At 36.3% G+C, this 20,708-nt stretch overlaps 1 protein-coding gene across 1 annotated transcript in view; it reads right to left on the minus strand.

Moving 5' to 3' along the window:
* The window catches only part of ADCY1 (adenylate cyclase 1), a 155,400-nt gene that overhangs the window by 36,335 nt on the left and 98,357 nt on the right, over positions 1-20,708 (minus strand). Inside the window, exons 6-10 of the mRNA XM_014877323.2 lie at positions 20,275-20,433; positions 18,634-18,775; positions 6,953-7,108; positions 3,353-3,547; positions 1,898-1,995 (exon numbers count right to left, since the gene is read on the minus strand). Of these exons, the coding sequence (XP_014732809.1) occupies positions 1,898-1,995; positions 3,353-3,547; positions 6,953-7,108; positions 18,634-18,775; positions 20,275-20,433 (750 nt within the window). The remainder of the gene's footprint in view (positions 1-1,897; positions 1,996-3,352; positions 3,548-6,952; positions 7,109-18,633; positions 18,776-20,274; positions 20,434-20,708) is intronic.

A 20,708-nucleotide genomic window follows, 5' to 3' on the forward strand; every position in this document is an offset into this window, starting at 1 on the left:
CATCTAAAAAGGGCTACATTGTTTTTTAAAAAATAAACACAGAATCAGACATTAGAAGGGTTCAGAGTCAGGGCTTTTAGCAGCTACACTGCAAATATGCCTCCATAATTGGACAGCTTAGGTTGACAGGAACATAGCCTTACTTTGACCACCTGGTCTGGGAATATAAAATGTGTCTTTAGTTGAGAAACTGTTTTGCTCAAATGATGATAGGAATTGTGAGAATGGCAAGCCCATTGATTTCTGCATACTTATGCAGTAATTGACTTTCCTACGACATTTTCTTGTCTAGATGATCAACCTCCTCCTTGAAATATTGTGATATATCACTTCTCCCATTAGGGTAACATATTACAAGCCTTGTCTCGGCTTTTGCACTCTCTTGTCATATCAATAACTACTTTGGCAATCTAAATAGCAGCTTAAAGCTCCAAACTCTGGAAATGGAGGAAATTTTCCTTCACTTCCAAAGTTTTAATTTAGCTCATGCTTGCATCTGTGTCACAGCAAGGGAAGAGCCCAAGAAGAATAGTAATCTGGCTGCATGAAGCCACCACTCAGACACTGGAAGAAAAACCTTAGGAGTATTCAGTGGGTGGCTTTTTAATTAACTCAGTCCATCTTCATGACCTTCTGTGGTGATATTCTGCTTGAGCTTGTCTGTCAGATCACTTCTTAAACTGAATCTCTGTCAGCTGTTTTTAAGTGACAGTAGTTTTTTGAAAAGCTATTATATGAGTCTTGAAAATTCATTCTAGTTTCAACTACACTCATGCACTTTGTTTCTCCTCGTTCAAAACTGCAGCTGTGGCTTACTGAAGAAGGTGAAAGACTTCTTAATCATTCTCCAATTAGTCAGCAGTCATTTGTCTGGAAATGATGATGTAAATGATGATTCTTTTCTGTGACTTTGAATTCTTTAGATGAAAGGTACTATATTACAAATTAGTATTTGTATTTTATTAATGTGAATAAAGTACTTTTCAACTAGAAATAATAGAATATGGAAGTATTATTCCAACTGGAGATTTGTGAATAGAAAAGACCATAATTTAAATTGAATTTTCAAAAGCATTATCCTGTGGCCATTTCTATTCCCATTGAACTCCTTATAGTTAGTAAAACTGTGTAAAGTTTATTATTAATGTTTTGATATTCTAATCTGAAAAACGTTCATTATTATAAATTTTTATACCTTACACACAATTCTACCTCTAGATTTGAAAGGGGTCAAATTATTTTTATTTAGCAAGCATTCACATAGAACTGACAAAATATGAGGTGATCACTAATTAATCATTCAACAAGAGGCACAGGACACCTCCCAAACACATCATTTGGCTATGTTTTCTTTAATGCAGTCAAGGTTGGAATGCAAGTTATGTGGGCATAGCCAAAATATGCACTAGGCAGTTTACGTGGGGATAGTGTTGATACCAAAAACTTCAATTAATGCTCTAAATGCTTCAATGCAGCTGGATGGGTACTTTCAGTACTTTGTTCCCATTAAACTCGGTATGGTTTTATTTATGTTGCTATCAATACCTGAAGTACTTAATCCAAAGTAGCAAGAACAACATTTAGAAAAGCTGCAGTAATATCTTTGTAATGCAGAAATGCTTTAAATAAGTTAAAAAGAACCACTGAAAGTTTAAATAAGCACTGAAATGTATTTTTTTTCCTCTAAGGGCATACTACTACAAAAGAAAACAAAAAAAGGTGGTGAAAAGTGTCTCATGTGGACAAATGAAAGAGATAACAATTAGACTGAGGGTATACTAACAGAGAATCTCCCGTGTGAGAAGGTGCCCATTCCTGTTCCAAAGACTTTAATTTTTGACCTGTGCAGGATGCCTGAGGATGTTCTACTTTAAGATAGCAAAAGACAGAAACTTACTGTGGTATTATTAGAAGGTAGACAAGGCCAAATAAGGCAGCTAGAATTAGTGAGAGAACTACAGCACTGGTGAAGTACTCATCCTGAAGCTGGTGGTACTGTTAAAGAAAGGAAGAAATGAAGACAGTAAATATTTTATATATCTGCCCAGACACCCACACCTAGTCCATTCTCAGTAAGAAAGACTTGTATCCTAAAATAAAACAAGCCCTTACTTAGACACAAAGATGATGGTTAATTCACATTATAAAAACAGATGAGGGAAGTCCGCACAAGATTTTCCTTGACAGATTTCTCTTTCACCCTGTAACTAGTCAAAACTGGTTTAGGCTCAGATATAAGTTTATCTTTTTGAGAAAAAATTCAGCCACTTTGAACCAGAAGAGGGTGGCCCTCCCTCTATTTACTCATCATGATAAAAGGCCAAACACCCCTTGTTGCTGCTTTCAGAAGTCCTGTCACCTCAGCTGCTCAGGACAGGACACTAAGGAGTGAACTTGGAGGCAGCTGGTAATGAGACAAATGGGCTCAGCTGGGAGCAGCTACTGTCCCTGATTCCACTAAGCTACAGTATGAACGAGAGGAAGCTTTCTAGGGGTGGAAACACAAAAGCATCTTCTCAGAAAGATCCAAAGCTCAATATCATTTACACCGGAAGGCTTTTATTTTGAAAGAAAAAAGTTACAGCCAAATAATAAATTATTTTGGAACATGAAATCAAAATTTATGTTCAAAACCTTAAAAAATTGGAACCAATATAGCACACAACCTTCTAAATTGAAACAGTAGTGACATGAAATCTTAGACTTTAAAGTGGCTTACAATGGAAAAATAAATACTACTGCCGAACTAATTAAAAAACATTCCACTTTTGCTTTTTCAAACACATAAACTAAAGGCTGTAAATACAAATAATTTGTATTCACAAAAAAACCACCAACAAGGAAGGAACAATTGTTGACTGATATGCATGCTGCATGTCTGGGTAAATCCCCTGTTTTCAGCACTGGTGTAATACTGCAACCTTGTTGTCCAGAGATTTAATGGTTTTTTGGGTTTTTTTAATATCATCTAGAATTTCTGGATCAATAGTTATCAGTCTACCTATGCATCTTCTTGTCATTAACACTTCTCCAAACAGATGAGGGAGTAGGCAGACACATTGCAATGAGACAGCAATAAACAAGTGACTCAGGCAGTTTGGAGAAGCAAAAGAAAGACCAAAACACAGAGTAGGATCCTGACAAGTAGGACAATACCAATTTTTCGTTTTACGCCCTTCAAGTGTTTCCACAGAAGGTAGAGATAATGTCACCCTCTTAACTGAGACAGTCCAGTGGAGTATTTAAAGACAGTGAGTAGAATTCAAACATTGCATGAAACCCAAACAGAAACCCCAATGCTAGTTGGATTGTGGTCAGTGAGCTCAGTAAAAACAATTTTAAACCCCCTTACTTTATTTTCACGCTCGATTTGCTTATACTTCAGGGTAATGAAGTTCAAGTCAGCCATCTCAGACTCAGTTTGGCGGGCCTCTATCAAGCGGCTGATGTATCTGTTCACTCGAGTTCCCGGAGTGTTGTGTACAATATTGTTAGAAAAAGAGGAGCGATTCCTGAGTTTTTCAGAGGCTGTCCTCAATGCTCTCCTCTGTAATGTGGATGAAGAAAGAAGCACAGGTTTTATTAGCACTGCGATTTTTCATTGCTGTTCATATACAAGCTCACAGAGAGGATGTGGAACTCATTAAAGAGAGCAACTACAAAAGACAGAGTTCTTATCTCAGTGTGAATCTCACCTTCTAAAAATTCCTTACCTGAAATCCTGGTATCATTCAAACCAACTAGAAAACTCCCACTTAATTCCAAGATTTTAATCCAGAAATTCTTTTCACATACCTGACAGTCCTCTGCCACTGAGGAAATAATAAGTTTGTTCCCAGTCAGGGTCACATTACCATACAAAATGATTTTATTTTGGTTTGTTTTCTTGACAGAAGACATGGAGTTCTGTACATCTTGAAGAGAAGATAACCAGGCTCTTCATAACACAAGAAAAGTCCTACTGTCTAGGTACCAATACGTATTTCAAAAAGATAATTTACCTTAAAGTCTTGGACAGTGACCACGTGTGACTACAGAGGGTCTGAAATCTCAAATGTTGCTATCTTTAACTCTCCCAGTTGGCTCTCTTGTTAAGTCCACTTGAGTATGTCTCAAGTGCACTCGCAAATCCAGATGGAGCCATCCAACAAATTATGAGAACTAACCTGTGCCTAACTGGCTCCTCCAAGGCTGAGACAGCACAACCACAAGATGATTACTCATAGTCCTTTCCAGCGGAAAAGATTTATCACAGAGCATATCTGGAAGGGATTTTAGACCAGCTGTCTCACTTTTCACACAGAGCACTCAGGAGACAGTGAGCAGCTCTCAGCCACACTTGATGGCAACCTTCAGCTGAGGGCACTTTAATCTAAACCAGTATGGCTAGGTCTGTTCTATGACTGCACAGGGGTCAAGCCTACTTCCCAGAAGAGTTTTGACAACAAAGCTCCGGCAAGTTCTACTATTTCTGTAAAGTTAAAGGAATATTTTTTCTAGCATCTGCAGAGTTCAAGACAGTTCAAAACATTATGAAATAACAAGTCTACTCAGGATATAATAAGTAGAGTCTGTCAGAAAGATGTTAAAGAGGAAAACAAAATTTTTCTCTTCAGAACAGTCAGTCCTAAATAGCTCACTCTAGAGGCTACACAACAACATTCCCTTTTATTCCAGATGGTAAAAACGATGGTAATCACTATCTAAGTAATCTTGCAGGAATGGTAGTTTCCTTTTTTATTTCACAAGAAATTCTTAGAAGTACCTGATCAGTGAACAAATTGTGAACTACAGCAGTTTATTAGCATACATAGCTTATATGTAGATCTAAATCCTTATGAATAGTGAGAAGGGTTATCTGCTGACTGATACCTTAGTTTTCTGTTTGTGAAGAAAAATGAACCCTAGCAAAGATAAAGTAACTTTCCAAGTCTTGCTTTGCTGGCTTTATGTGTAGAGAGGAGGCTACACCCCCAGTAAGCAATTCTAAGGTTACATTTTTCTTCAAGCTATCAGATCCCATTAGCTGGTAAATTTGGTGTAAGTGCTAATTGTTTCAACATGAAAACTAATCTTAGGGACATACATTGATCAGAGATCTTAAATTGCAAGTCAAACAATTATTTCCAGTGCTTCTAAAGAGAGAGAAATTTGTTTTTTTGAAGAAACATTTGTATCAGTAATCAGTAGGGAAATTGAGTTGTCAGAAATACACAATTTTGCTCTCAATAAACTATAATTTGTTAGCATATGTATTGCATTAGTTGCAGAAATACATCTTCAAGGATTTCTTACAATTCAAATTTAAGCGTATAGTATAAGAAGGAGGGGGAGGAAAACAGTATATAAATAAATGTTTCATTGCATTAAAACCTGAAATGAGGGAAGATGAATATGGGTGTTATTCTGATATATGGAATAAATTATATTATTTATTTTTCCATTTTGAAACAGGGTCAAAGTTTCTATTCTTAATCAAAATAGCTGTTTCTTATATATAATTATTTCCTCTAGGTCTCTTATTCATATCTCTATTATTATTTTGCACAGTAGACTTAAATAATTTGATCTTACATATGATGCAAATCTGGTATTTATGTTTCTCAGAAATGTACTGGCTTCAAAGCCTTTAAAGACCCCACTTATTTTACTTTATTTACATGATTTGAGGACTGAAAACTCTAAAGAAACCCTACATTGTAACACAGTGTATTTATGTTTGTATCATATAATAAAATCCATGCTGTGTTACATGAAAGTTACAAAAGACCAGAACAACTCTCCATTACTGATAGCATTGCAGAACTTCAGTGCCAATGTTCTGCCATGAAAAAATTTCATCAGACCACTAAAAAATCTACACGAGGATTTTCAGTATACATTACCTGTACCATTACCTTCTGTATACATTATATTTATACATACATATACACAAGATACAATGTAAAATCTTGCATAAGCTTCAAAGAATGTGTGGGTTATTTTTTAAAATACTCAAAGATAACACTAAATCACAATTGGAAGGCCTTGTATAAGGCCAATTTCAAAATCAAATCTGGAGTTTCTGAAAGTCTTCACTGAAACTGTGTTTTAAAGGAACTAATTGACTTTTTCCCCCTTTTTTTGCAGAGGAAACACAAACACCTATAAAACTCAAAATATGAAAGTTCGAATGCTTTCTGAAAGTAAGATTTAGACCGAGTCTTCAATAAATAAAAATTTTTTAAAAAGGGAAAGAAGGGAAGCAATCAGTCAAACTGAATTACTGATCCAATGCTCGCGTGCCACCACGCACTGGTGGAGTGACCTGTGTAATATTGCCACCTGCTGTCAAAGAAAATGGAACAAGCAACTCTGACAGTTTTTATCCATAAATTTACAGGTAGATTCATGTACAGAAAAGAAGCAAACCAGGCTACTGTTATGTAAAGCAATTTTGATGTATAGAATTATCAGGCACCCAAGAAAGTGGAATTTATATTTGTATTAGGGACTTTTATGTTTAGGACTTGTATTATTGATGAAGAGGGGTTTTGACTAATCAGTTGCTTTTCATATTTTAGAGAATAGAATCGTCTAGAGAAACAGAATTATTCTGTTTGTTTGCATTTGTCACCATGAGCTTCAGAATGGGATGGACAAAAGATGCAAAAGAATATATGTTTAAAAGAATGGAAACAGCCTCAGAAATTCCAATTTCTGTGAAAAAAGCCCTTAATAGAAGCCACATAGGACACCTATGCTGGCTTTTCCAAGAGCAGCTCCAAATTTGAGGCTTTTTATAATTAAATTTTGTCTTCACTCTGGGAATTAGATTGTTCTAGCTCCAGCAGGAGCACCATAAACTTATTTATCCATTGGTACACATCACCCTCTATGTTCTCAAAGATGGTCTGTTTGATGCAGTCCTGGAATTGATGCCCAAAGAGTGCACTCTGCCCACATGGACTACCTTATCATCATCCTCACACGTCATGACGTTGGAGAAAGGGATCTCTGCTTTGAACATCTTGCGACAGTGCATGAGCTGAACCAGCAGATAGCAGACTGTCTTGAACTTCATTCTTTTGGCAGGCTTAATGTCTGAGAGAATCAGCCCAGGAAATATCTGTTGGTCAGAAAAAGAATATTTATAACCAAGACATTGCATTCCCATGCAGACATAAACACTTGCAGGCATTTGCACCCCGTCATGGTCAGAATAAAACAATATTCTAGTCAAGAAGCAAAGTAATTTGATAAATAAATCTTCACATTTGCAAATGAAGATTACTTCATCTTTCTTCAACATGAAATATAAAGAATCTATTGAGCAGACATTATGTAAACTCATACTTAACATTTTGGGAAGAGTTCTTTTCTTAGAAATGTGAACTATAAAAAACGTGCGTTAATGACAAACTCATAAAAGAGGCAATATTTGTATTTCTTTAACAATCAAATGAATTTTTGAAAATACAGGAAAAATAAGAAGGCAATTAGAATTTTTATTAATAGTCATTAAAGAACATAATTTCAGTTTTCTTCTTTCCTTATTTTGTTACTTCAGTTATAGCTAAGTTCATTAAAATCTGAAGAGGATAACTTTTGCTTTAAAGATATATATATATATATATATATATATGCCTTAAAAGGAGAGCATGAGGCATTAGATTATATCTTATCTTATTTCTACAAAGCAAGAAGTGTTATACCACAGAGAAATACTCTCAAAGGTTTAAGTATAATCTATTCCTTTTACCACAGAGCTCCTGGTTCAGCAAGGACAAATATTTTCTTGGTTAATTCTTAAGCATGTATTTAGCTACTGGTGACTTCAGTAAAGCCCTAGCACGTACTCAGATGCTTTCTCAGATCAGGATATTATATCCTCAAAATTTATACCAAACTTATTAATGCTTCTGGCATGTGGAAAGTGTTAATGAGAAACATGGCAGTACTCCCTGCCTCCTCAGTATGGGAATTCAAGCTTGTAAAATTAATTTCTTCTGGATCAATGAAATAAAGAAGCAGAGAGGATATGCTCCTTAGTTTTCCTAGTTACAAAAGACAGAGAAAATCCCTCTCCAAAAACTTTATTCAAGTGGTCTTGAAGTCCACAAATGACAATGAGAATTTGCTGTGCATTATTCACAATACTATGATTTACTAGAGCCATTTACATCATCATTTCAATGATCAAAGAACAAAGAAAAAACTGAAAGTATTTGTTTAATGCATGTTTTCTTGGACAACAAAATTCAGGTGGACAGGGCAAATGACACTGATTATATTCTGAATGGCTTCTCAGATATTGGCTTGTTATGTTTAACACATACAGCCATGCTCTTGCATTTTCTGGAAAATCAAGGCTATACATTATTGACCTTTCAATATTTTGTTTAGTCAGTTACACTCCGGCTGTGAAACACAACAATGACTACAATATTGCACTTATTATTGTTTTCCTAGCAGACAGACATGCTCCCAACATATGACGGGCTTCAAATGTGCAAAGGTGCCTAGGTGTTTTATTGTACACAATTGCTTTATTGTACAGAAGAGTGGCTGAAGCCAGCTAGCATCACTGCACTGCCCTACACTGCACAGTCAGCAGCTGAAATCTGAAAGGACATTTGTGTATCTAGTGCATGGCCACTTGTGTAAGTGGTAATTTAATAATAGCCTGTGTGAAGAGATTCCCAATATGAACCCTTTCCTTCAAGGGCTTTCTGGCAGAAGACTTACCACTGAATTGCATAGAAGATACTGTACAAGGATATTCACATACTAATTATCCCTTAGGTATTCCTAAGGACACTAAGTAGATAGTTGTTAGGCTTGAGTAAGGAAGATAAGATCAGTTTTTGAGCTACAATTCCCAACAGTTAAAACATACGTTTTGGAGAAGTATTTCACTTACAAATCTTCCTAATGTAGCCATAATTCCTCTAGAAGTTCCATATATTTTACGAAGTCTCTCTATCCACCTTTTGATACAACAAAAATGAATAACTTTCTTGAAACTCCCTCCCGTTTTGCATTTAATTTCATTTTCAGAAATTTACAGGTGGACCATATCTCAAGAGATCATTAGCTCTTTCTTTGCTCAAACCTTTCACAGTGGACATTGCATTAATTAAGTCAACAATTTTGAGGATTTTTAATAAATGATGATTTCAAATAAATTCAGAGACCCACAAAAGCTTCCTGACAAGCCTTCATTATGGAAATGCTACAGTATAGATGCAAGAGTTGCAAAGAATAGGTAGAGTATCTTACTAGCAAAAGATCCAAGAAGGAATGATTGTGATAGGTGAGAATATGTGCATGAGTATTTCCTCCTGCAAGGACTTGAAGTCCTATGAATAGAGAAGAATTTAGACTTTCCTCCATGCAGCCTTCCTATAATAGGTGTGTTTCTGAGAACAACTTGCAGCTTGAAAACTTGGAATGGACTCCACTTCAGACTGTGGCCCTACCACTAACATGACTTTTCTCCAACCAAAACCAATGTTTTCATTCAGTTTCTCGACTTTATCTTCAATTCAGTATGTAGAACATAATTAGCTCTTGCCAACAACTGGTTTCTTTTAGCTTAGAAATCTTACAGGCAGTTGTCTTACATCAACAGTATATACCTTTTAGATGTTGGGAGTATAGTGATTTTTTTCCAGCTGTTTTGGAATTAAATAGAAATTTCAGCTCAGATCAATGAAAAAAATGGAGTAGTGATGATCCCCCATCAAAGAAAAACAATAACAAACTGGTGTGAGTTTAGCAAAGGTTCACCAAAACAATCAGGGTTCTCAGGCGTATGACACAAGAAGAATCTGAGGGAATTTAGTTCATTTAGCTGAAAGAAGAGAAAGCTAAGGAGGGATCTACTTGCTGTCTTTAACCACTTATGGCATAGCTCAGAGAAGACAGAGACAGAATAATCCTGAATACTACTCAGAAAAAAGCACAAGAGGCAATGAATATAGTATGTGCCAAGGGAAATTCCTATTTGATACAAAGACGTTTAGCTGTGAGGATGATCATGCCTTGAGAGGCTGCCAGTCAGGGAAACACTCAGCACTTACTCAAAAGAGCATCTAACTGCAAAGCCAGTCCTGCTTTGAGCAAGGAGGCCGACCACTTGACCTCCAAATGCCTTCATCCAAATTCAGCTACTGTGCAATGCTAAGAATATTTGTGAACACATCCACTGTGTAGCTACTGTTCTTTATGGTTGGCCAAGAACACGGCCACTCAAAGGACACTGCATACACACAAGTTGGACACACTGACAGTTCTCAGCAGATCCATACAATTTTATTTATAATTTTGGTTGATTTGTTTGGGATGTTTTTTAGTTGGTTTGTTTTCGGTTTTTTTAATCATGTGGTTTCAGGACATGTAGATTCTGCACTGGAACTGGGGATTTTTCATTCTTCTACTATATGTACTTCTCTCTAACCTTCATCTCACGAATCACATCCGTTTTTTTTTCTTGCTTTTACAGCAGAACAACACTTTTGACATAGCGAATTCAGTGAAATATTTAAGTAATCTCAACTTCTGCTCTAAGTCTCTGATAAAGTCAGGGAATGCAAAACAGTCTGTTAAAAGAGACTTAAAAAACCCCTCCCAATGAAAAACACAACCCCAGTGTGTTTCGCCCTGCTATTCCTCTGATCTTGCTCCTGGCCAGCATTAGAGGAAAGCTGGACTGCAGCATTCCCATTCTGGCTCATTTTGTCAATAAATTTTACTTTCTCGTCTTTTTGACCCTTGGCATCATCTCTAATTCTGTTCACTGTCCATTTAGCTCATAATTTTAGGAAAGGTTGGTCGTTTGCTGCAACATAGCTGTGACAAATAAGGTTAAGAGCTGGACTTTTCTAACAGAGCACTCTGAAAGCAGCCAGGACTATACACAGCTTTATGAATGCAGAAAACATACAAGCACTGATCCAAATCCTGGGAAAACACCCCAGTGTTTGAATGTCATGGAATATTCTGATAAGTATTTAACTAGTGCTCATTTGAAATTCTCAGAAAGGTCAGCAGACTGTTATTTCCCTGACTACATTCAACCTCAGTGCATAAAGTGGCAAGGAAAAGAAAATACTAATGTAATTCAAAACACATTTACAGAAACCATAAATGCTGTAGCACTGTCTGTGTTTTCTATCTTCAGGCAGGCAGGACCATGTCTCTTGGTGGTAGTATTTGTTCCATGACTTCCATGACTATCTTCAAGACGTTTTGTCTGTCCTAAGATAGATAAGCAAATTTTTCTTCATTTTTTTTTCTTCTTCCTATAGTTAAAATCATTGGACTTTTTTTTTCCCCATCCTTTTCTACTGGCCTTATGATACATTTTACTTACCACACCTCAGCTATGCAACATGAAAGTATATTAGGGATCTTACCAGAAAATACAGCATCTGAAAGACTAACTTTTAAAATTCAGAATAGTGTGACCACTTTCTTGATACAGATGTGGAAAAAGATTTTAGCAGTTGTAAAGACTAAACCAATGTCTAGGAGATCAACAACAGAGAAAAAAATCTTATACCAGTGCCCTACATCTTTCCTTGTACAAATTCCACATTTATGGAAGAAGAAAAAGAGAGAATGATATTAGAGCATATAACTAATTCTATCACTGACAGCCCAAACTGCAGGCCTTCACACTGATGATGATGCATTAGCAGCTTCACAGCTACTGCAGGAGCAATCCTGAGGATGTAGAACAATACACTGCAACACAGACATCATTCTTCTGTTTGTGTTTGCTGGGTAGCAGCACAAGCAATTTATTTTCAATGATTTGGTTTGTATATTCCAATAACTTTGGCAATGCAAAGTCTCAGGCAGAGAACAGCCCCTGTCCAGATACAAGCTAGAGCTTGCATTAAAAGGCTGTGTGCCTATCTGTTAAACTGTGTCTGCTAAGGTACATCTAGGGTGTTAAAATCTGAAACGCCCAAATTATGCATTCAGATATCTAATTAAATTCCTTGGAAGGAGCTGTGACCCATCAAGAGCAAAGGCCACCCCTGGACTCTCAAAGTCATGGCAGTGGCAGCTGTCAGTTTGAAAGAAGAAGTCTTCACTGTTTGCCCAGATATGGACTCGGATGCCTAACGTGCAGCATTTCAAATTAGAAAAATTTTGTCAAATACATTTTTGCTTATGATGTGCTTATATGAGTATTGGGTAAAGTTTTTACATCCCCTGCATTAAATTGGAAGCTCTCTTTTTCTGTCATTATTTACAGTTTAAGAGTCAGAGCTCTAGCATGCCATGAGTGCTGGTAAGTATACAGTCACTTAAGTAAAAATATCATCAGAATCTGTTTGTCCAGAAACTTCACAGCTTACAAGAACTATGAAAACTTCCTTGAAACAAAGTAAACAGAATATTTTTAGAAGAGTCAGATGTCAAAAAAATCCTAGGGATCTGTTAGATATACAGGTGGAATTTACTGGTTCATAAGTGCTCAGTGGAAACCACAAATTTTACATGATTGAAAAAAGAAGACAATATAAGAACAGTGCAGTATGTTCCTCCAGGCCTAACCAAAATGATTAAATCAAATTAATTTTGCAGAGAAAGAAATTTCCCACAAATACAGTTGGAACTATATTTTGAATGGAAATAATAAAAGATTATTAAAAGATAATGAAAAGCTTAGGTTCAGCAATTTTAGACCTATTTTATCACTCAAATACTTCCTTCTGTAGCCTTCTTTTTGTTCTTTTAATCAGGTAGACAAAATACAACTTCCATTAAAAACTCCTAATAATACATGGATTATAGGCATTAAATTCTTTGCCTGCTAAAAGCTCAATTAGAGTATTATTAAGACATGATAGAAAGCACCCCAAAAGCAGTTCTACTTGTGAAACATTCCAATTGCTAACAGTAAATTAACAACGAAGTCAAAAGACAACCACATGCAGTTACTCTGTATCTCATCTATAGAAAGCAAAAAAGTCATCATCAATCTATGTTGTTTTCTCTCTGCTATATTGCATTAATGTTCATTCCATGCTGAGGGGAAAAGAATTGAATCAGCCACAGGAAAGGCATAACCAGAAAAAACCTGTTGGCTGGTGATGGAAATATATAGAGGCTAGTAATTTATTATAATATAGAAGGCAAATAATCTGCTTCATGCAACAAAGCTATATCAATTATCAGTAAAGGACGTTGTACTCAAGACAAATATACTGCCTGTTCAAGAAGAGTGATGACATTTTTTTTTTTTTGTTCTCCTGTTACTCTGTGGTGATAGGACTGCAATGCAGGATGTTTAAAATCTCATCAGTTTATACTAGATGAAAAAACAAAATATTAAAGTGATGCCACAGCCTTTGCCACTTTCCTTGCAGCTGTGGCATTCAAGTTAGAACAAATAAGGAAAGGTGATTGGGCATTGGAATGGGCTGCCCGGAGAAGTGATGGAGACACCACCCCTGAAGGTGTTTAAGAAAATTCTGGATGTGGCACTGGGCACCATGGTCTAGTTGAGATGATGGTGCTTGGTCATAGGTTGGACTTGATGATCTCAAAGGTCTTTTCCAGCCTAGTTGATTCTGTGTGATTTTGTGTGATTCTGTGTGAATCTCAAATTGCTGAATTTCTCCCTATTTGATCATGAGTCAGAGAAATTGTAATCAACCTTTTGAGGTGTAAATCCATCTGCAGTTGACAATAAATTATGCCACAGGTGTGTACTCTAATTGGTCTAGATAATTCTGACATTTCAAGAGTTTTTACATTTTAAATAGAATTTTCCAAAAGGATTCTTCTAAGCTGCATTTGCTTATTAAGAGTCATCAATCTTTCAGCTAATTTTTCCTGAAATTAAAAAACCTGAAAATAGTAATTTCCTCTTCCTCAAACATTGCTTTAATTTCTCTTCTCAAATAGACTACTGGTTTTGGGTTTGTTTTTTTTTTTTCTATGATTAGCTTTTGGGCAAAAATAAAATTGTGGTTTTAGCCATCAGCATTGGAATATTTAGGACGTGATTCAACACAGCATACCAGATAGGACATAGAGCACCATATCTCTAACCAGCATTCACTTCCCTCTGGCTGGATAACTAAAATAACGATTCAGAAAAAAAAAAAAAAAAAAAAAAAGTGGTATTCACCTGGATTTTCAGAATGGTCATAGTATTTCTCAGATACTTCAGATAAGAAAGCAGGGCTATCCAAGCTACAGAAGGAATTTTCTGAGACTGCTTGGCATGGCTTTTTATGTACACAGTAAGGTAGAAGAGAGAATGTCAATCTCTTCAGAGAAACAGCTTCTTTCCAAAGGGCAAGCAGATATGGTACTCACTTTCATGGACTTTTCTTGACTCTCCATCTTTCTGTGCTATTCAAATAGTAGATGCAGATAGCATGTGATTTACACTGCCACAAATAAAAGATAACTAATATATTTAAATACCCCATTGGCAACTCACTAGCACATTGCCAGAAATTTTGCAGATGGTGATTTGCAAACTATTGGAAGGTAATTATTAATTATGTTTGAGGTAGACTGTAAAATCCAAGAGATACTTATGAATATACAGGAATAATTTATAAGTTGCATCAATAGTGCTTCCCTATGATCTTGGCAGCCTATGACTTCCATTCCTGGACACAGGCCTATTGCTGCTAATGGTTCACAGCATTATTTGTTACACCATGAAGAAGGTTCCCTTAAAGATGGCAATGGGTAACAGTGATGGCAGGCCAACTTCTGTAAAGGCAAAAACTAACACATTCTGAGAAATCTTTCCCTTCATGAAAACTTGATCACTTCTCATAACTGGTTGGCTATCTGTAGAAGCACCTTAAGGAATTTTACTTAATTGGCTATGCTGTTTTCTCAGCTGGTGAAATAATGAGTCCGTTCAAAACTAGAGAGGTGCCAGCACAGAGTGAATTGCTGCAATAAATACAAAGAAGGGAGGCCAAGTAAAAAACCACTCAGATATCACTGAGGTTGGGCCCCAACCACAGAGGTGTTTTACTGCAGGACAATCAGACTCTGTAGAGCAACCAAAGAAACAAAGCAGACAGTCCAGCTAAGTCCCCCTAACTCTGCTGTGCATCTGGGAGTCAGCTACATCAGTTGGAAAACTGAGGCAAAGATACTTTGACTAATATCAGTGCTGACAATGAAAGAGCAAAGGAAGATGAAAGCCAGATACACTCTATTAAAAAAATTAAAATTAATTAAATTTTAGGCAAACAGTTTGAAATTCGTAACACGATTAGTTAGGTGGGTTACCAAGAAATAATAAGTAGAAAAAGTTATTTAGCTGGTCTAAGCAGAGTTATAAAGTTCTTGTAGGGGCTCTGACATTAAGAGATATGGCCTAGATTCTTTTTTTCTTGAAATAAAATCCACTTAAAGCAATACTTATTACACTTCACAAAGTTAGAATTTTTTGAAACTAAGAGAATGATCATGTTTCTAAAGCATGGAGTATGAATCCTGTGAACATTTAATATATTAAATTTAATATATTGAACTATTAATTAAAATTATTAAATTTTATATATTATCTAGAAATAGAAATTACATAGAAATATATCTGTTTTTCTATCTGAATCAAAACTCCTTTAAAAGCCCAACGCATTTATGTGTGTGGTCAGACATGTGTCTACTTACATAAATAAAAATTTTTAATTTTTTTTTCAGTGCAGTATTTTTGGCACGTGCCTAAGTATTAATATCCATATAAAATATCAAGAAGACAAAATCAAACTTTACTTAAGAGAAGAGTGATAGCTTTTAAAAAACTAGTAACAGGGTATTTATCAGGGTATGTACCAGGGAACATGTATTGTATTAAAAAACACATTTGCATAAACCATCACTCTCAAGTTCTTATCCATAAGGTATTCTCATTGAGTTCTCTACCCAACCTGTAGGTGCAGCTAAGATTGCCCTGACCCAGCTGTCACCGGCTTTATTGAGCTTCATGAGGTTCACACAGCCCCACATCTCAAGCCTGTCCAGGTCCCTCTGGATGGCATTCCTTCCTTCCAGCGTGTTGACTGCACTACACAGTTTGGTGTCATCAGAAAACTTGCTGGGGGTGCACTGCCCATGTCATGGACAAGCATCCTGAACAGTATTGGCCTCACCACTGACCCCTGTGGGACACCACTTTTCAGTGGTCTCCAGGTGGACAGTAAGCTGTTGTCTGCATAGACTAATGGATAATAATAGACTAATATATTCTCTACCAAAATAAAAACTGTAACAAAACAAAAATAAATGTATTCCCTCAGTGACTGCTTAGTGGTGCTCTCACATTAAACCAGCAAGCAGATCAGGTCACAAAAGTTAGCTGATTCCACAGAAGATTTAAAAAATGGGAATAATTTATAATTTGTTCATATTTAAAATGTAACTTGGACATGAATGAGTCATCTTACACTGTTATTATCATTCTTGGCTAGAGTGACAGTGATGAAAAATTTTCCTGTCAGACCAAATATAGAAGAATGTGGGGCATGTGTCTTCTAAACAAATAATTTTTAACAAAACTCCAAGTGGTCTTATTTTTGCTTCAAATTCAACGTATTCGTGGTCATTTCTTGCTCATAACATTGATTTTCATTCCACTTGGTGCCTACCTGCCCGAGTCAACTCATGTTAATGTCAGAGATGATATATAAAGAATAAAAACTGCATTTCAGCTGCTGACCTTCAAGAGGAAGGAATACAATATTAAGCCAGAAGATACCTGAACTGACCAGGTGAAACTGTCTTGTCCGTGCTTCATGGGTAGCCTTCTATTTTTATGTCTCTGAAGAGGCAGTGAACGAATTGGGGCAGGAGGGAACAGCAGGCGTTTATTTAGAAGGCAAATACAGCTATTATGTAGCTGATGGTCAGTGATCAGTGTGCGAGTATAAAAGACGGGGATGGCTGTGATGGGCTGTGTCAAACAGCACAGTGGCATGCCGATTGACCTGCCAGCCCAGTGGAGAAGCCAGTCCACACCACTAAAATTCATGAAGTGTTTCTTTCACTGATGCATGCTGGAGAGCTATTGTCGGTCAAGGCGTGGAGCAGCACCTGCCGTTCCCACAGACTCCTATCAGTGGGTAAGGTGGCATTTGGGTTTATGTGGCTGATGACGAACTGAGCAGTCCTTTCACCAGCAGTTTCTCAGCAATCTTGCAAAGACAAAGAAATGTGTGCTCTCACAGCAGGATGCTCTCATTGTTGCACATTAAACATGAATTGACCTGGCTTCCTTCCATACGTGATTATCAAGCTTCTGTTCCTCAGTCGCCGGTTTTTGTAGCAGAATTGACACAATACAGTTTCTCTGTGTAAATGTCACACCAATTCCCTTTTGTCTCTGCTTGTCTTTTTGCACCAACTTATGGAACAATATCCTGAAATTCCTCTACCTATTTCCTCAATATGAGATGAAACCTGATACATTATAACATAAAAATGAAATTATATTTAATGCTAAAGGAGTGGAAACAACAGGAAACCAAGACAAACAATCTAGCAGCAATAAGCAACACACCTACCTTAAATAAACTCCCTTGCATTTTCTTTCCTTTTGGGACTGATTAACTTAGGAAATGTTAATTTCTTTAAAAATGGTAGTCCTGATCTCAATAAATACACCAAAAACTGCTCTCACTGACTGCCAAAACAGAATTTAACCCACTGTTTTTCCACCTGTTTTTTTCATATTATCTAAAACTGAATTTAATCATATGTACCAGAGGAACAAAATGTGAAATGGCATGATTTTCACAGTGGATGGGAAAACTCCATCTCTCTAATAAGAAGATGCTTTAGAGGAAGTAGATAAATCACTCTTGCAGTGGTCTTTCCAGAATAAAACAACAGGATTTTCAATCCCAGAATCAAATTACCCTGGTGACTGGACTCCCAACGTTTCCATAAAAACTCACAGAGTCATCAAATTAAAACCAAAAACTGATTGCAGATATGAAATTCAAGATGACCTGTTTCTTTGTAGTTATGTTTTTTTCAGACACTTGATGGTTAAAATCCTCAAATATGGAGTTTTGACAGCTTAAAAACTTGGTGTGTATAAAGACATCACTTTAAAACCTGACCAGTACTTTCAGAATTGGGTAATATAATTTTCCCCTTGAAGCTTAACATCCTTGAATTAAACTTATTTTCACAGAGTTTCAGAAGATTAGAGTGCAAAAATCTGTATCCCAAATTCTCCAGCTGAGATAAAGAGGCAAGAAAGTTTCTCTTGGCCTGTAAGCATGTTATGATAGATAACTTCAAAGGTAAGCCTCATCTGATGTAAGAAAAGGTTTACCAAACTGGACATGTTTAAACAACAGTTATGGACTTTTAAGACTCCTACTGATGTCACAAGAAACATTTTTCAGTGAAACAAAAGGCTGCACTCAGTAAATGGTTGAGAAGGAAAGGTGTGACTCTAGTCTCACCTGTTGGAAAACCACTGTCACCACCTCATCACATGCTGAGACTCAAAATGTTACCATTGCACTGCTGGGCCTTCCAGAGTGTTTGAAGAGCTTTCAGGAAAAAAATCTCCAGAGTTGTCAGATTTCAAAATAGCACAGAACAGTTTTTAAATTATGAAAATGTATCACTGAGTAAGCTTACCTTCCTACGATGGGATGGCACAATAAAATATGTTTCAATATTATGCTTCTTCAAGAAACTATTCCTTTCATGACCATATCCTGGTTCTACCTCGTAGTCCCCATTTAGGCACTCTAAGGTGGTCTTTGTAATGTGAACTTTCCTGGGGAGAAAAATTAGACATTCTTGTTTAAAGCAAAGATACATTACGAGCTATTTGCTACTGAAGTACACTCCTGGACAGAAGTTCATAAAGAGGTCAATAGGTAAATTTGCATGCAAGACCACAGGTTTGATTTCAAAAGAAAAACAAAAAGGAAAAATAAAGTTTTGTTTTGTACTTTTAGCCAAATTGACATTTACATATTGACATATTACATGCATTTTCTAAACTTGGGCAAAGTGAACAGAAAGATAACTGCTAATGATCCAAACACTTGTAGATTTGCTGATTTGTAGAAAGTGAGCGTCTGCACATCATCTTCTACATGCTATGGCTTTTTAAAGTTTTTACCTCAACAGCTGCTTGGAAAAACCTCCTGCTGTTTGAAACTTATGACATCACACTCCAAACCTCTCTTGTGTATAAAGCAGCAACTTCTTTTTCTGTTTCATTTCACATCTCTTACTCATATCATCCATCCACTCTGTTTTGTAGGCAGCTTTCTGATTCACTGTGTTTTGGCAACACACCCATCTTTAACATTATTTCTGAGTTTTCTTATCCTGAAAATTTTTCACATTTTCTCCTGAAAGACTCCTTATATTTGAAATATATTTCAGAGAAGGTATCTGAAAAGATTTTGCAGTTTTCCTCTAATAAACATGTGTTCAGATTTTTTCCCACTGGGTAACTTTAAAATAATGAACACATAAAATACACTGCCAAAATTATCTAAAGCAGATGTATGCAATAAATAGAAATTCACTCATCATTACCACAAAAAAATTAGTTGGTTCCTTTGTCCTTCTGTACAGCAATCAAGATCTCATAAAAATCAAAAAAGTGGATGGCAGGTCCCAGTCCAAATGTGAGCTACACACAGAACACCCATTCACCTTTGCAAATGTTCACTGTGTGTATTTAAATTGTGTCCAAGGCTGTGCAAGGAGTATTTAGAGTTCCAGAACATGCACCATGGGCTGGCTGGGGGTTTATGTGCTACTGTACCATTTGCAAATGTCATCAACATCCGAGTTCATAAACAGGTATATCTTTTCTATAGCATATGACTAGTGTTGGAAACCTTGTCATGTAAAAGGAGCAAGGAATTCCCCCTCTCTTCTCAAAGTATAGAGGTGTGTAAAGGTAAAAAATTCCTGGAGTAGCTACAGGGTTTTACTTTTGTAACATGAAATTATCAAAGTCTAGCATTCTTACATTCCTAGTATTGTCTCATTCCTACTTTTTATATTTGGTAACTTCTAAAAATAATTTTGTTTGAAAACGTTTTGCCTCTAATCTAACCTATTACTTCCAAAAATATCAAGATAATTTTCAAAATTCCACAGGATAAATCACATAATACATTGATTGCTCTTGCCACACACAGTCCTTTTCATCAATAGCAATTACATTGCAAATACCTCAAAAAAGGAAATAAATTCTTCACCCACACAGTTTTCTATTTTTTTTTTGCTATGGTTCTTTTACAGACTTACCCAGGAAGTCCTCCAGCTTCCATTACATTAGCTAATGTCACATCATTTGACCAGACATCATATTGCCATTTTCGGAGACCCAGGACCCCACAAAGCACCCTGCCTGTGTGCAATCCAACTCTCATGTTAAGATCAACCTCTGTGGCTTCTGCAACAGATCTGTAATGGACAGCATCAGAATATTAATATTTAGATGATGACTGCTCTTCATTTTTTCTCCTCCCAAAATTAACAAATATATTTATACTTGACTGAGTAAAAGGGGTCTTATAAAACCTGAAATGGTATATTCGGGCACTGTTTTTTACCTTCACTAGTTTCAAAGCCCTAATTGTAATTCCAAAAAAATAATTTTCTTAGTTATATTTTAATTACTGTTGAACCAAAATCTCGGAATTTCTAAATTTCTTGACCATTTCTGTGAGAAAAGAGGT

The sequence above is a fragment of the Sturnus vulgaris genome, chromosome 1 (assembly GCF_052056855.1).
Source record: "Sturnus vulgaris isolate bStuVul1 chromosome 1, bStuVul1.hap1, whole genome shotgun sequence".
NCBI classification, from domain to species: Eukaryota; Metazoa; Chordata; class Aves; order Passeriformes; family Sturnidae; genus Sturnus; species Sturnus vulgaris.